Below are 16,678 nucleotides of genomic sequence, written 5' to 3'. Positions count from 1 at the left end.
ACAAGTAAAATGCTGCAGGTAAGTGCAGAGGAAAACACAGCCGGGTGCATGTGCATTTTCAGGAGTATATGTGTTTACCTAATCCATCCATTTTACTGTTAGAAGTCACAGAGAGTCCCTGTAAGGCCAACAGAAGGGGACAAGATGAAGCATGTTCATACCAGACATGGCACTGGCTAGGAGCTGGGCAGTCATGCTGATAAGGACAGCTCACCTGTCCCTAAGCAGAGGGAGTGAGGTCAAGGACAACCACATGCTCTACGTTTTAGCAAACACAAATTCTAGACTGAGGTAAAATTGAAGATAAATAAACAGTAATATATGAATCTTGCAAAAAAAATGAAATGGAATATCATCTTATACATATAGATGGTGTTTAAATTCACTACTGCAGAAATCAGTGATTTTTATAAATGGGCGTGCTCAAAGATTCACAACGCAAAACCTCTTTATAGAAGAAAAGCAGAAATCCATTTGTTGAGAACTGCCCAAGGTAAAGAGAAAATGAGATTTTACCCTTAGGAAATAATCAGACATGTTTTCAAGACACACTGTATACAATATGGACAATGATACTGATGATAGTATTGCTTATATTAGCAAAAGGTTGGAGAAAAGCATTACTATCTAAGAAAAACATTAATATCCAACAATAGGGAATTGGTTAAATTGTAGAGCACTCTAGAGATTCCCAAAATGATTTTTAAAGTGCACCTTCACTGATGTGGAAAGATGGTTATGACTTGTAATTAATTGAAAAAAGTTATGAAGTATGAGCAAAATGTTTTTTAAAAATTTGCATACATACACAGATTTGCGAATGCAGACAAAAAAGGGTATGAAGAATTCACAATCACAAATTAGTAGAGGCTACCTTAGGGTTGTGGGATTGTGGTTGGCCCATATTTTTTATTTTTGCTAATCTGGGTTATAAAATATGAATAAATCAGAACTTATTTATGACAAACTTGCCTGTACAATGATTTTAAAGTAAATATGTATAATGATATGAGTGAAGAAACGAGCAATATAAAGATCTGTAGTAATAAATTTGGCAGTGGAAGTCAAATTTGAACTTGAAGCAGTGATAGACAAATTGATATTAAAGAAAATAGAAAATATAAGAAAGCTTTCATAGAAGTTTTCAAAAAGTGAATAAAGAGATGAAAATATTGAGGGAGGCAGTGATAGGAATGACAGGATAAAATATGTTTACACTCTTTATTTGTTTTAAGAAAGAAAAAAGTTGTAACAAAAAAATCAATGACGCTACAGAAAAAAAAACTTTCCTCACTTGAGAAAAAATTTCAAGTAGATAGAAAAAACTTACTGAACTTAAAAGAATCACTGAAAACAAAATATACACATGGAAGCAACATTTAATTATACAAAAATAGTGCAATTACCCAGGCTGCCAAACAAAATAAACAAGCAAACAAAAACAGACCACGGGAATAAAAAATCAGACTGGTCTTAATTTCTTAGCAATCACATGTTAGAATGTAATGATGTTACATTCTTCAGAGGCATGGAGAGGAACAGTTGTAATTTAAGAATGTTAATATGAAGCAAATTGTGTTGCATGCATGAAAGTTGAAAAATTATATTTTCGAGATATTCAAGGATTTGGAAATACCCAACCCATGTACCTGCTTTTTATAAAATTGCTTAAAGATATACATGAACACAGAGAAAGATGAATCTAAATAAGAACTCAAGGAATGGAAATGTATGGCTTCAAAGTTTTATGTGTTTTCCCTTGTTCAGACTGGAACGCAATTTTGGAAATTCTGCAGGATTTTTTGTTGTTGTTAGGGGTGTGTCTTAGATTGGGAGCAGAGATGGTTTTACAATGGTTTTGTCTACTGCCTTTGTCCATTTTTATGCTTTTCCCAATAGCAAGAAATGTGTTTCATAGTTAATAAAAATTTTTCTTAATATCTGTTTCTCTTCTCCAAAAATGCACTAAACACACATTCAAAAGACAAACACACTTTTGTGTGTCACCGTGGTATAAGAATTGCTAAAGGAGATGCCACATGTGTCACTACCCAAGAGATGACCACTGGGAATTTAAAAATGCATATAAAACTGTGGTTGTCTTTTTCGTTGTTGCTGGAAAGAACGATTAATTATTAATACTCCTGTGGCAGTTACGTCCATTATTAATCTCCTCTCCTAATTAGGTCCTTGAACGTTCCCCTGAGTCCCTTAAAAATCATCCTATGAAATACAATTTCAACAAAATTAAAAGCATCCATGTAGAAGACTGAACTGAAACATCAGCTACTAAAAGTTATCTCAGAATAAATGCTATCTTCTGCATACATTTTATCTGGTTTCCAAATTTTCTAAAATAATCATCTATTACTTTTAAACTATGAAAAAATCAGAAAAATCTAACAAAAAAATCAGGAAAATCTAATAAGTGCATCCCATTGTTATATGTCATATAATGACAAATAGTTTTTACAAGGGACTGTATACACTATGACCTCAATTAGGCAAAAAAGAAAGATAAGACAGAAATACTTTTAAGAATGTTAACAGTTGCATTCAGTGAATGGTGGAATGGTGGGTGATTTATTTATTCCATCTACTTCCTAATATTTTCTTATTTTATAAGATAACTATATATTTTATATTGAGAATAGAACTCTGTAAGTAATTATGAGACTGAGAACTCTGTAAGTAATTATAAGGATGATTTCTTTTTACATGAATTCAACTGATTATCCTATCAGTACTGATTTTTGCATACAACTTTCAAGGTCAGGACAACCTTTTTGATAAAGGTAAAGTGTGATTTCCTAAAATTGCTGCCTCCAATATGGATTAAAATTGATATCAGTATTCAGTAACACTTCATTTAGATTTTACCTACAAGAAAAGGAGAAACTTTAATACAACTGCAGGGGGCTGAAAATTCACTCAATATCTGGAAGCCTTAAATGTAGAGAGACACTTTGACCACTCTAAATAAAAGCATCAAACAAACATTGATTTTTTTCTTTTGTTTTACTATCGTACCATCAATCTGATTCCACTTGTCATCTGTCAAAGAACTTTTGATTTCAAAAGTGCTTCAATAAAGAAAAGGGATATGTGACAAGTCATAAGACAGAGTGGGAGCCATTCATTAAATTACTAATTGGAACAGAACTGGAGATTCGCCCTCCAGGCAGATACATAAAAATCATCAAAGTTCGGTTTGTGTCCCCAAATGGAACTTTCTAACAAGCAGCAACACACATCGTTAGCTTAAAGATTCGCATCCTGATAGCCCTGAAAAGGCAGGCAGCGGGGATCACCGGGAGGGTGGAAGCCAGCCAGTTCTTCACGGGAGGGTGAGTGACACCACAGTGTCCCAGCTGTGACACCCTCACACCACCAAGACCGCTCCTACATTTCAACAGGGGGTCGTTTAACATAAAAAGCAGGAGTGATTTGTTTTTCTTCCAGTTGTCAGTCCGATGAGATCTGAAACTTACAACATGGCTTGTTTCCCTTGGGCCCCTGGTAATGTGAATTGTCTTCAGCCGGTGCCTACCAAATCACTGTCACAGAGCCGCGGTCGACCTTTCTTTTCAATCTCTGCACTTTCCAGGAGTTATAAATCAGTTGACTTTCAAGCTCGATGCGATGGCATATGCCCTAGTTTGAAGAACAGATGGAGGCTTGGGGGAAAATTGTTTCTGCAGGCTTGCTACAAGCAGCACTGCTCCATAAAAGTGAACCATTTGCACTAATTTCTCACATAAATTATATAGGCAGCAGGGAGCACCAGCCCATTCAGCAGAAAATCTTTCATCTAGCTTTCAGAGGTCATCTAACCAATTTAAATTAAAGTTATTTCTGATACATGGCTGTTTTTTTGTGCTGTACACTTTTAAGACATAGCAATTTACATAAAATAAAAGAATAGCATTAATTGTGTATGCAGTCCCCTCCTCCAAAAAACACAGAACAGCACAGTAATTGCCAGAGGATTATTTTTTTCAAGACCTCTAGAATAAGCTCTATTAATTAATCACAGAGGAATTAATAGTGGAAACGTGGCAGCTCTCTTGTACAAAAATCAGGTAAATTGTCACTTCTTTTGTAAAATTTGCCTTACAAATTCTACTAAGGCCTGCTATCCAAACCCAAGCTTTGGCAGTTATCAAAAGAAACAAAAGCCCAGGACAATTCCAAGAGAACATTGATTCTCCTTGATGTGAAACAAATTATGCAACTCTCAAATAAATTTGCCTACAAGATGTGAAAAAACATAGGTTTTACCTGGGGTAGAGGGTCGGTATAGATATAACATCAATTTTTTTTTAGTCCTTAAGAAACTGAAACATTAGGAAATTGAAGGCACCAAAGGACTAATGATTAATCAAAATTATAGAATTTTGGAAACAATGTAATGAGAACTAATGGATCAGGTATCATATCACAGGGTGACTTTAAAATGCAGTACTATTTACAGATAATGAGCTACCAGGGTTTGGGGCTGATTTTAATTGTAAGAAAATTAGTGCATGATTTTAATAATAATTATATTCAATAACTGTTTTTCCTAGTAGGAAATTATCACTTATGTCAATGAAAACAGTCACATTGACAGAACTTTTTATAGTTCATGAATACCAGTGCTGCTAAGAACTGAAAAGAACCGAGAAAAAGAACATACTGAGAAGAAACTATAAAGAGTCATGCCCAAGTATCAGCAAAGAGTCAACCTAGGATTGAGGGTGTGGCCCGACCACTGTTGGCAGAAATTTTAAAAATGAATTTGAGAATCATTTATGCACAGCATTTTCTTTACTTGGATGTTAAAACTGGACATATATATTTAGTCATTTAGAAAGGTAAAAACTTGCAATTTTGAAATTTAAGAAATTTAAAAAATCAGTTCACTGGGAAAGCATTTATATATAATCAAAGGAGCATTTTCATGAAAAAAATCCAAACCACCAAAACTAGTGCATATAACTCTGGGGACCGTGCATTCAAATTTACTGGAATTTCTAGTCAATATTCATTCCCTGAAATATTTCATGGACATTGCAAATTATAGTTATTTTTGTAATTATGAAACAAAATTTCTTAGAGCTCCCATAATTAATAGGGGCCATACCAATCATCTAGTACATGGTTTTCACTTACAGATGAAGACAGTAAAGGCTCCGGAGTAAGAGACACATCATGAAACAGTGTCTAGAGAAGTAAAACCCGAAGATAATCATATACTCTAGGCCACTTTTCACTCATTCAGTACGTATCACTGGGCACCAACTCTGTGCCAGATACTGTTCTAGGCGCTGGGATAAATGAGCAAACGAACCCGAAATACAGAGATTCCTACCTTAGAAGACTTCAGAAAGTGTCATTTTTATTAATCCTAATATTGGCTCCACTGGAGGTCCCTATCTGGTTTTCATTTTCTTTCACTTTTCTTATTATACGCTTTCTCTATTTTATAGTTCTTTATATAAATGTATAATTCATTGTTTAAAAAATTAGAAAAATGTGTTTTTAGTTACCTAATTAATGTTAATTTACAAAGTCACTTTTTAATAGAAAAACAAATTTGTGTGATCCAAGTTTTGACCAACGAGTAACTGTATAATGAATACATTAACCTCAGGGGAAGGATGATTTCGTGATGACATCCTATGTATCTCCAAAAGACCCGTGAGGAAGATCACATTCTTGGCGGTGAGTAGAGGCTACCTAAAGCCCATTCTCACCTGCACCTGCCTATGTGTATCATTTCTGGCTTTGCTAATTTTAGTTCAGAGTAACAGGTTACTAGAATGATTTATATACGTATTCAATAAGGGATGAGAAAACAAGAATGCAGAAATGCCCCACAGAGCAATACCACTTTGGACAATGCCTGTGACAATCTTGACAAAATGAGGGATTATATGTTGCTTACAAAGCCCATTTTGAGCTTTGCCCTTTTTAAGACAATCTGGATGTTTGTTCTCTGAGTTGCATTTGTAAAAAGGGTTTCTATTATATCCTGATTTGGCAACGACAATTATAGCTATCTATTTCTTATCCAAACCTATCTAATACCTGGGACATCTTTAGGCATGTTCATCAGAAATTCAGTGAAAACAAGACTCTTAGTATATGCCATATTCTGTCATAAACCATACCATGGACAGGTGGAGAAAGGTGATTTCTATCAGTATCTACTAAATCAAAATGCCAAAAAACTTAGAGACACCTTAGTGTAGTTATAGCTCTCTAAAATAAATAAATGGCTTATAATACCATATAGTTAATTTTAAAAAACTCCAATGTGATTCCAACATTTTTCTCCAGCTCCTTCTGCCAAGGTCTATATAAAAGTGGCTATTTTAAAATAACTTGTATTGCCCTACTACTTTAAAATGATGGTTTAGAATCAGAATTTATAAGACAGTGAATTTCATGTGTTACCTATGATTTATATTTCTGCTCCGCATTAAGTGTGTAAATAACAATTACCATTTCACATTCATTTGGGTGACTACTGATGACTTCAGATTCCTGCCCCAAAATAGAGAATTAGAATGGGCTCCTGTTCCTTCTCCAAAATTGACCATGGGAAAACTAGAGGCAAAAATGTACATTCAAGGAAGTAACAAAGAAAAAAGGAAAGGAAGGAGGAAGAGAGAGGAGGAGGAGGAAGGGAAAGGAGAGGAAGAAGAAGAAGTAGGAGGAGGAAGAGGAGGAGGGAGAGCAGGGAAGGGAGGGGGAGGAGGGGAGAAGGGAGAGCAGGGAAGGAAGGGGGAGGAGGGGAGGAGGGAGATCAGGGAAGGGAGGGGGAGGAGGGGAGAAGGGAGAGCAGGGAAGGGAGGGGGAGGAGGGGAGGAGGGAGAGCAGGGAAGGGAGGGGGAGGAGGGGAGGAGGGAGAGCAGGGAAGGGAGGGGGAGGAGGGGAGGAGGGGAGGAAGGAGGGCAGGGAAGGAAGGAGGAGGAGGGGGAGGAGGGGGAGGAGGGGAGGAGGGAGAGCAGGGAAGGGAGGGGGGAGGGGAGGAGGGAGAGCAGGGAAGGGAGAGGGAGGAGGGGAGGAGGGGGAGGAGGGGGAGGAGGGGGAGGAGGGAGAGCAGGGAAGGGAGGGGGAGGAGGGGGAGGAGGGGAGACAGGACGAGACAAGAGGAGGCAGCAGAGGAGGAGGGACAACCCTGAGGAAACCTGAAGGGTGTGGGAGCGAGGATGGAGGATCCTGGGAGGCGCACTGGAGAGGACAGTTCACAGTAAAGTCTTCTACTCCCAGGTGGAAATTTAAGATGTGGAAACTCAAACACAGTTGTAGAATGTCCTTTGTTCATGCTAATCATCTGCTTTGTAACTTATCCAGAATGTTTAGCTGGCTTTCACTTCTATTGCCTACACTCTGGATATTGAAGACACCAGCCAAAGAATCAAGTCATGTTTCCTGAATGTTGGTAGAGTCGAGGAAAATGCAGAAAAAAGAAACATTTAAAAATTTTTACTTAACTCGTTACTATGTTTTTTAATGTCTTTAGCCATTAATAATTAATAATTATTTAGCTATATTTAGAAAATGCATATTTAAAAATAAAAAAAAAAGTGTGCCAGAGCTTGCCTGGTAGATTTCATATTCCAGATCAGATCTATTCATTTTTATTAGATAATTAACTTGCCACTGATCAGTCTGTGGAAAAATTTCACTACAAAAATTTTGCAAAACAAAGTTGTGTGATCATGTTTGCCAAGGAACATATGATAAGCACAGACAGCCATGACAGAAAATGCATGTACCAGTCCTATTTTTTCATTTTCACGGTAATCTGCACGGAGCTCTAGTCCTCTATCTGGCCAGCAGGTTCGGGCATTGATGTTTGACTACCACTACCTTAGTGGAGAGCAGTGCTGTCTAATATGGTAACCATGTGGCTATTTAAATTAAAATTAATTAAAATTAAAAATTTAGCTCCTTAGTCTCACTAGGGACATTTCAAGTGCTTAATGGCCACATATGGCTAGTTGTAATTATTAGACAGTGCAGATGTAGAACATTTTCACCATTGCAGGAAGTTGTATTAGTGCTCTGATTTTTAGCAATACCATAAGGAATAGACCAAACTGCACAGATTATGGCATTTGGTCTGCCTTGTTGTTTTGGCATGTGGAACAAATAACCATTTTCGTGGGCCCTAAACTAGGGTGGCAGTTCAGGATGTGGGTTGAAAAATCTCAATGTACAAAGACATTTACCCACGTCTAACTCTTCTATTTTCTGACTTTATCTGGTCATTTGTAAATTGCTACCATAGACTGCCTTTGTTATTTCAAGACTATATGGTGACTTCTAATGTAGTGATGATGGGGTCGCTAATCTAGGACAGGTAGACAGGGAATTTGGGGTCATGGGCAGCAAGGATCAGCGACTCCACAGAGTAGCTGAGTCTCAGATGCTGCGTCAGCCTTCATCATGCTTCGGGACAGTGGATCCTAAGGATTTCAGCGTCACAGGAAATTCTGATAAAAGACATACCACTTCTTACTACTTAATTACACAAGCCATTTCAGGCACTCACAACCCTCTTGAAGTCCCAGTGGTGTCACAGGGAGGATGGAGAGGGGACCAGTATTTTCCTGGGAAACAGAGTTACTCGGGAGCCTTCACCAGGGGGTGAACTGTGACACTGAGACCTGTGCTCTGTCCACACACAGGAAGGAAGTACAGTGCAGGGTCAGGCATTAATTTGTTTTTGTTTCCTGGGGCATGGGGGGGGGTGGTAATAGCCCTGCTTCCTTCAACATTCAAGGCCCCTTCCTCAGGTATGGTGTCCTAAAGAAGCCCTCTACCCCCTACCAAGTACCAGGTTGTCCCCACAGCACATGCACCAAGGAATAAATATGAATATATTGAGAGACTGTTTACAGGCCTATCCTTAATGATTTTAACATCTTAATTTCAATATTAGAGTAGTACAAATGATGTGGTTGGTGGAAGCCTACAGGTTAAAGGATAAGATGTTTCTTTAAATGTATGCTATTATTTTACCACTGGCAGCAAATAAATTGCTTCCTTTTTATTTGGGCTTTTTAGCTTGCTGAATCAGGACTATCGTCAATAGTAACTTAAAAGAATTAATAAAGCTATAAGAAAGAAAAGTAGTTTATATCCTTTCTGACTGTTGGATTATCAAAGATAAAGCAAAATGATTCATCCTACATTTTCATTATTTTTAAGATGAATTTTTCCGAGTCTCTTGACATTTCTAAAAGTTACTCATAAGATTATTTGAGCAGGTCAAACTAAATTTTTAAATTTTGTTATTGATCTAATTTTTATGGGCTGTAATTGCTTAAAACACCAAAATCTACTGTTTTTTTTTTTTTTAAGAATTATAGCATATTCTTTTACTCCAAAGGAATGGGTCTTTTTTAAGAACTTCCACTGTGTTGCCCAGGGGAGCCAGTATATAGACAAATAAACACAAAATCCATGTACCTAATCAAATATAAACAAACCCAAAAACAACAGTAAGATTTTGGGAATATGTACGTACACTAAGATTAAAATATCTGAATCACTTATACTTACTGTAAGTTTTTCCTCATTATATGCACATTGTCACATAACAAATTCACATTTTAATAGAAATGATTAAAAGCAAGATAGTGATGTCCCTCATGCTCTTAAAAAAATTATGACAAAATTTAGTAACAGGGACACCTTCAGATTTCTATTACCAAATAGTTTGTAGTAATTCTATGTTCAGGAACTGAATAACTTATGGCTGCTCCAGATTTAGAAATGTTTGATAATTCTATGAAAACATTTAAAGACATACTAGAAATAATGTAAACAATTCTTTTAGTTGCTCCATAAAGAAAGGAAAAGGTTAATTTTGATGAATTTAAGTATTTACTTTGATGAATTCTTTACTTTGGTCATTTTAATTTTTAATGTAAATTTATACAAAGTACAAACAATTCCTACCTTCACCTTCAGACACTACTGTGGGACTTTTTAGTTAAATGGGTCAATTGCTTTAGTGAGGTGGTATTTGGCAAACATCTCTTACGTTCCTCACCCTGATGTGATACACACATGTTCCACTCTGTCTTCAGGCGGAGAAGCCCTTTTAGCTGATAAATATCACCCAAAGCAAGGTCCTTGATAACAAAAAATAATTAAATAGCAGAAGCTGGTGAGAGATCAGCATTTGTTTTTCACCAATTTAAATGTAAAAGCCTTTTCCCCTTAAGAGATTGGCAAGTTTTTACAAATAACATCAGTAAGCCTTTTAGAAAGAAACACGGCCACATTAGAATGGAGTCATTAGGCAATACATTTATCTTGAAGCCAATTAACCTTTTGTCAGAAAAATGTCGGTGCCGTCATGGTTTCAGCGTGGAGGTCAGCCTCTAACCGGGCACGTATGACGGCCACCGCGGCGGACACGTGCCGCAAACAGAGAGAGAGAGTGCAGCGACCAGAAGCAACCTTCCTTTGTATTCCACTCTGCATTTCCAGGGAGCAGACAATCTTGACCTATCCATTTAGGTAATTAAAGCTTCCATTTGGAAGTGTCCTGCAGGAAGGTGAAATTTGGGGGAGATAAATGGCTTTTGCTCTCTGTATTCAGCCACCAGTTCCATCACTTGATGGACTGCCTGAAACAGGCTCCACTGCCAGGTTCTCATAAAAATAGAGATGAATTGGGCAGCAGACAATTCTCTGAGGCAAAGCAACTCTGTCATTTTCTTTTTTGCAGGCTATAATTTAATTGTTAGTCAAGGTGGACAGCTGACACAGAGGGGCTTTCTCTAAGAGCTTACCCACCATCTTCCGTTCACTGAGAAATCACTCCAGTTTATTTACTTAGCCAAGTTTGTTTGGCATTGGGAGATGTCACTCCAGCGGCCCAGCTGGTCACCCAGCTGTGCCCTGACTTACCTTCCATGCTATTTTGTTTCCTTTTGAGTCATGCTCAAGGGCAATTGGGAAGTCTCCTCGTTCATAAAATTTCCGAAATGCTGTGGGCTTGGTTGGTCTTTCTTTAAATGCTCCTGCAGCTGGAGGGCCTCTCACCTTTAAAGAAAAAAAAAATAGGAATCAGGTTTTGAAAAATAGCAAAAAATGCACAGTAAAAAGACTTTTCTTAAGTTTTAGTTTATATAAAATATTCTGGAAGATAAAAACCAAACTGTCTAATGATGGACAACAGCAACTTCACTAATACAACAGTTAAAGAAGAAAATTATGGGGCGCCTGCGTGGCTCAGTAGTTAAGCATCTGCCTTCGGCTCAGGTCATGATCTCAGGGTCCTGGGATCGAGCCCCACATCGGGCTCCCTGCTCAGCGGGAAGCCTGCTTCTTCCTCTCCCCGCCCCCCCGCTTGTGTTCCCTCTCTCTCTGTGTCTTTCTGTGAAATAAAATAAAATATTTAAAAAATAAATAAATTAAAGAAGAAAATTATTTTATAATCATTAAGGGTTTACTTTATTTCAAGCTACTTTAGAAAGCATTCCTACAAAAAGTCATTTAAAAAATATCACATTATAAGGAAAAAAAGTCTATACTTTTGTTTAAGTAAAAATTTTAATAGAGGCCCTTTAAATTCAGAATGTTAAAACTTTTAACATTTTTAATAATTGCTAATTCTAATCTCAGGTCTGATATACTTTGTGGAATACCGAAGTAATACATTTAAAATACAACCTTTAGGGGCACCCGGGTGGTACAATCAGTTAAGCATCTCAGGTCGTGATGTCAGGGTTATGAGATCGAGCCCCATGTCAGGTTCGGCTCAGCAGAGTCTGCTAGGGGTTCTCTCTCTCCCTCTGCCCCTCTCCCTACTCACTCTCTCTAAAGTAAATTTAAAAAAATACAGTATGTCCTTTAAATCTTTCTATATACATAAAATGTAAAACATGTTCTCATGTTGTGAATATTAACAACTATAAAAATGTTATATAAAATTATAACAAATAAGAGAATTTAAAAAGAAAGTGTGCATATATAGCATACATTTGATATTATGAATTTATGAGAAAGTAACATTAGATTACATGAGAATCTTTCAACCCCCAAATTGAAATTTTCTCAAAGAAGAAACATTTCATGTTTTAAAAGATTTTATTTATTTATTTCAGAGAGAGAGAGAGAGAGAAAGAAAGAGAGAGAGCACAAGCAGAGGAGATAGCCTGCCTGACACGGGGCTCAATCCCAGGACCCTGGGATCACGACCTGAGCCAAAGGCAGATACTAAACCCAGGCACCCCAAAGAAAAAGCATTTTATATTGAGTTATTCATATGAAGAATATCTTTTAAATCTGCATTATTTACATATGAATTAATACATTAGGTTACAAAATTGAAAGTGATTAGTGAACTATTTAGAACATTACAGACCACTGATTATCTTTCTTTGAAAAAAAAAGTAAATACTAGATGTTTACTAGTTTAATAAAAAACAGATTATCTTGTTAATTCTTAATATGGACCAAATAGCAAATAATTTATGTAATATCTTAGTATTTTAAGTTACTTGATATCATGTTAATTTTTAACATTCATGTAAAAAACTTGAATTTTAATAAAGAAATATGTAAAAATACATCTACTATAACAAATATGACAAATAACATTTTATCTGATGCACACAGAAAGGCTAATACTAAGAACTGAGTCGGATATTAAAATATTAAGATGATTAAATGCTGAACTAGAGTTGAAGAGTGAGGTAATGCAAAGGTATTTATTAGAGTTTATTTTTTAATTTTTTACTTTTTTAGAGAGTGCATGTGCGTGCCCACACATACATGCAAGGCTGTCAGAAGAGGGAGAGAGAGAATCTCAAGCAGATTTCCCACTGAGCAAGGAGTCCATGTGCTGCTCCATCTCAGGAACCTGAGATCATGACCTGAGGTGAAATCAGAAGTTGGATGCTTAACTGACTGGGCCACAGAGGTACCCCCAGAGTTTAGAATTTCCTTCACTACATAGAACATTATTCCCAGCATACAATTATGTAAGTAATTGATGTGACACGGGGCAGTGGGGAAGCAAAATTGCCTCTTACTTATAAAATATTTGAAATTTGGGGTGCCTGGGTGGCTCAGTGGGTTAAGTGTCTGCCTTCGGCTCAGGTCATGATCCCAGAGTCCTGGGATCAAGTCCCATGTTGGGCTCCCTGCTCAGTGGGGAATGTGCTTCTCCCTCTGCCCTTCACCCTGCTGGTGTGCTATCTCACTTGCTCTCTCCCAAATAAATAAAATCTTTAAAAAAATATTTGAAATTTGTTCTGGTATTAGAGTTATTAGCCACCATTTTTAGATAAACTCATTCAATTGTTAAGTAACCATATGTGTATGACAACTACTTTGTGCAGAGCTCTGAGCTGGATGTTATACAGACATTCTACTAATGTACTAATCTACATTAGTACAACAGAAACTATAGAGATGGCACTCCAGGACTTTAGCAATTTATGGAGTGGTAAATATTGAATCTCATTTTTGGAAATTGATAAAGAATTGACAACTTTTTATTTTACCAACAAGTTATAGACAAAAAAAAAAAAAGATCACCATCTACCATCATGTCACCATTTTAACACCCCCCAAAAAGTGGTATACATAATCCAAAGAAAGAAAACTTAGCCAAATTAAACCAGCATCATGCATATTTATAGAAAGTTACAGAAAATAGTGCATATGTATGTACATGTATGTGTATTGTATTATTGTACAGTACTGATTGCTGGTCAGCAGATACCTCATTTTTTGTTTTTTTAAAATAAATATTAAATACATAAAGAAAATACATATGTATAAATATATGTATAGATATGTATATACATACATACACATATAATGAAATTTTCAGCCATAAAACAAGAAGGAAATCTTGCCTTTTGTGACAACATGGATGAAGCTTGAGGGCATGCTAAGTGAGTAAGACAGTAAGTCAGACAAAAAGACAAATATTGTGTTATCTCACTTATATGAGAAATCTAAAAGAATCGGACTCATAAAAACAGAGAATAGATTGGTGGTTGCCAGGGTCTAGAAGGTTAACGGTGACATCTACTGATTGTCTTTTTTCATTCGCTTTTTGATCTTCCTGATTCTTGGCGTGACGACTGATTTTCTATTGAAATCTGGACATTGGTGATTGTGAGACTCTGGAACTTAAACCTTCCATTTTAGCTGGTTTATTCCAACATATCTCTGGCAGAGATGTGGGGAAGGGTTACTAGCTCATTACTGTCAGGTTGGGGTGGAAATCCTGGAAGCCCACCTGGCCGCTGTTGACTCCATAGAGGGCAGTTCTCATTGATACTGGGTGAAGGTGGGGGCTCCAGCACCACTGGGCCTCCAGTGACACCTCCTGGACAGGGAGGAGTGGGAGTGCCCCATGACTTGCTGCCCACACTGACACCACAGAAGGGGGTGGCCCCATTACTGCTGGGCAGTGAAGAATGACATTCCTGTCCCACTAGGAGGCATTCTCTGACAGCACCCCAGCAGAAAGGGGTAAGCGCTCATTAGTGCTGGCTATGGTGAGAGTCCAAGCTACCCGCACTGTGGGTGCTGAGGACCTCTTTACTGTTCCAGTAGGGATGAAAGGCTCAATTCCTCACTGAAAACATTCAGCTACAACCATCATGTAGATCTTTTGTCTGCTTATCATCTGCCAACCATCCTTCCCATTTTTCTAGATGCCAAGTTATCATTTATGCTGTTGATAGCAAGCCTCCCATTTGCTTAATTGACCAAAATTTTGCTAGAGTATCCATCTTTGTCCCTTTTCTTTGTATTTATCTTAAAATCAATTTCTCTTTTTCCTTTTTTTTTTTTTTTAAAGATTTTATTTATTTGACAGAGGAAGACAGCCAGAGAGGGAACACAAGCAGGGGGAGTGGGAGAGGGAGAAGCAGGCTTCCCGAGGAGCAGGGAGCCCGATGTGGGGCTCGATCCCAGGACCCTGGGATCATGACCTGAGCCGAAGGCAGATGCTTAACAACTGGGCCACCCAGGTGCCCCTCTCTTTTTCCTTTTGTCTCTTATTTGAAACATACTCCATTCTTTCTGATTCTGAATTCAAAATTCTAATCGTCTTTTCAAAGAATGAACATATTTCTCTCTAAGAAGCCTAGGGGGCTTTTTATAAACTATTGATAGATAATGTATACTTACTCTTTCTTCCCATAAGTCTTCATGGACTCCCTACAGAAATGATTCCATGCCTACAATTCCATGCCAAGTCTTCACTTAGTTTGCTATGTAATCCCTCAACAGTGTGGAAATTCTTTCTTCAGTGTCTGTTATCCTCTGTATTTATATTTCTGCCATTTACTCATTTTAAAACACTATTTTTTTGGATTCTTCTATAGACCCATTCCAAATTAACTCCTGGCATCTCAAAGTTGTAATTTGAAAGCTGACTAGTTAAACCTGTTAGTGCCACATGGATATTACTTAATTGTATGCAGATGCTCTGTCACTGTCCCTGGATAATATTTTTTCTGTTCCCAATACATATATGCCTACTTAACCTAATAGAAGGCTAAAATATTTTTTATATTCTACACATAATCCATTCCAACATTCCAAGTAATTCTAAAAATCTCTACATGAAAAATCAAGTAAAAATCTTTGGAAAGGTAATAAAGATATTACTACTGGAAATCACACAGATGGATGTAGGTTGACTAAATAAAATTAAAAATAAGCAAAAATACTGTTAATAATCCTTATGTACATCACATATTTATCAAAGGACTACTGTACATTTTATTAAATGTCTTAAGAGGACTACTGAAAATTTTATTTAATGTCTTAAGAATTTTACCCCAATTCATTATAAATAATATAGAACAAATAAGGAACCATAAATCAAAATAGATTTGTGGGAAAATGCAATTAGGATTTGCCTGAATGGTAGGGGCTGTCCATAAACCAATTAGGAAGAATGGGTGTTGCAGCAGAATGCTTTTAATAAAATCTAATGCACTTGGGAACCAAGATACTGAATGCACTTTGAAGTGACTATAAATGACACAGTACTTTATATGCCTACACTTATTGAATGCTAGAATGGATTTAGGACATAGAGCACAGGCTCTGTCATATGGTCACAAAAACTAATAATAATTAGTAGGAAAGAATTTTAAGGTTCTCTAAAATTCTTCATCATATACCTGAAAGTTTACTTTTCAAAAGTTTTATTTTTTAGCATAAACTGAAGGTGCTAAAAAAAAAGACCTTTACTTCAAGTGGGAAATCTATATGGTGTTATTCTAATTAGTCTGTTTAGCCAGCTTACGAACATTGAAACATAAGATGCAAAAACATTAATTTCCTATTTTCATCAGCTTTTTATTTATTTATTTATTTTTTAAGATTTATTTACTTATTTATTTGAGAGAGAGAAAATGAGAGACAGAGAGCATGAGAGGGAGGAGAGTCAGAGGGAGAAGCAGACTCCCTGCTGAGCAGGGAGCCTGATGCGGGACTCCATCCCAGGACTCCAGGATCATGACCTGAGCCGAAGGCAGTCGCCTAACCAACTGAGCCACCCAGGCGCCCCCATCAGCTTTTTAAAAAATATTTTTATTTATTATTTATTTGAGAGAGAGAGAGAGAGAGAGCACATGAGAGAGCACGAGCAGCGGGAGTGACACAGGGAGAGGGAGAAGCAGGCTCC

At 37.0% G+C, this 16,678-nt stretch overlaps 1 protein-coding gene across 6 annotated transcripts in view; it reads right to left on the bottom strand.

Moving 5' to 3' along the window:
- PACRG (parkin coregulated) overlaps window positions 1-16,678 on the bottom strand; it is a 582,662-nt gene that overhangs the window by 488,556 nt on the left and 77,428 nt on the right. For all 6 annotated transcript variants that reach the window (XM_073894193.1, XM_073894194.1, XM_073894197.1 and 3 more), the window contains exon 2: window positions 10,921-11,055. In XM_073894193.1, the coding sequence (XP_073750294.1) occupies window positions 10,921-11,055 (135 nt within the window). The remainder of the gene's footprint in view (window positions 1-10,920; window positions 11,056-16,678) is intronic.

The sequence above is a fragment of the Callorhinus ursinus genome, unplaced genomic scaffold (assembly GCF_003265705.2).
Source record: "Callorhinus ursinus isolate GAN/ISIS: 27379988/994484 unplaced genomic scaffold, GSC_fseal_2.0 scaffold6, whole genome shotgun sequence".
Classification (NCBI taxonomy): domain Eukaryota; kingdom Metazoa; phylum Chordata; class Mammalia; order Carnivora; family Otariidae; genus Callorhinus; species Callorhinus ursinus.
The sequence above is the reverse complement of the archived record's forward strand: the minus strand, read 5'-3'. Positions and strand labels throughout refer to the sequence as shown.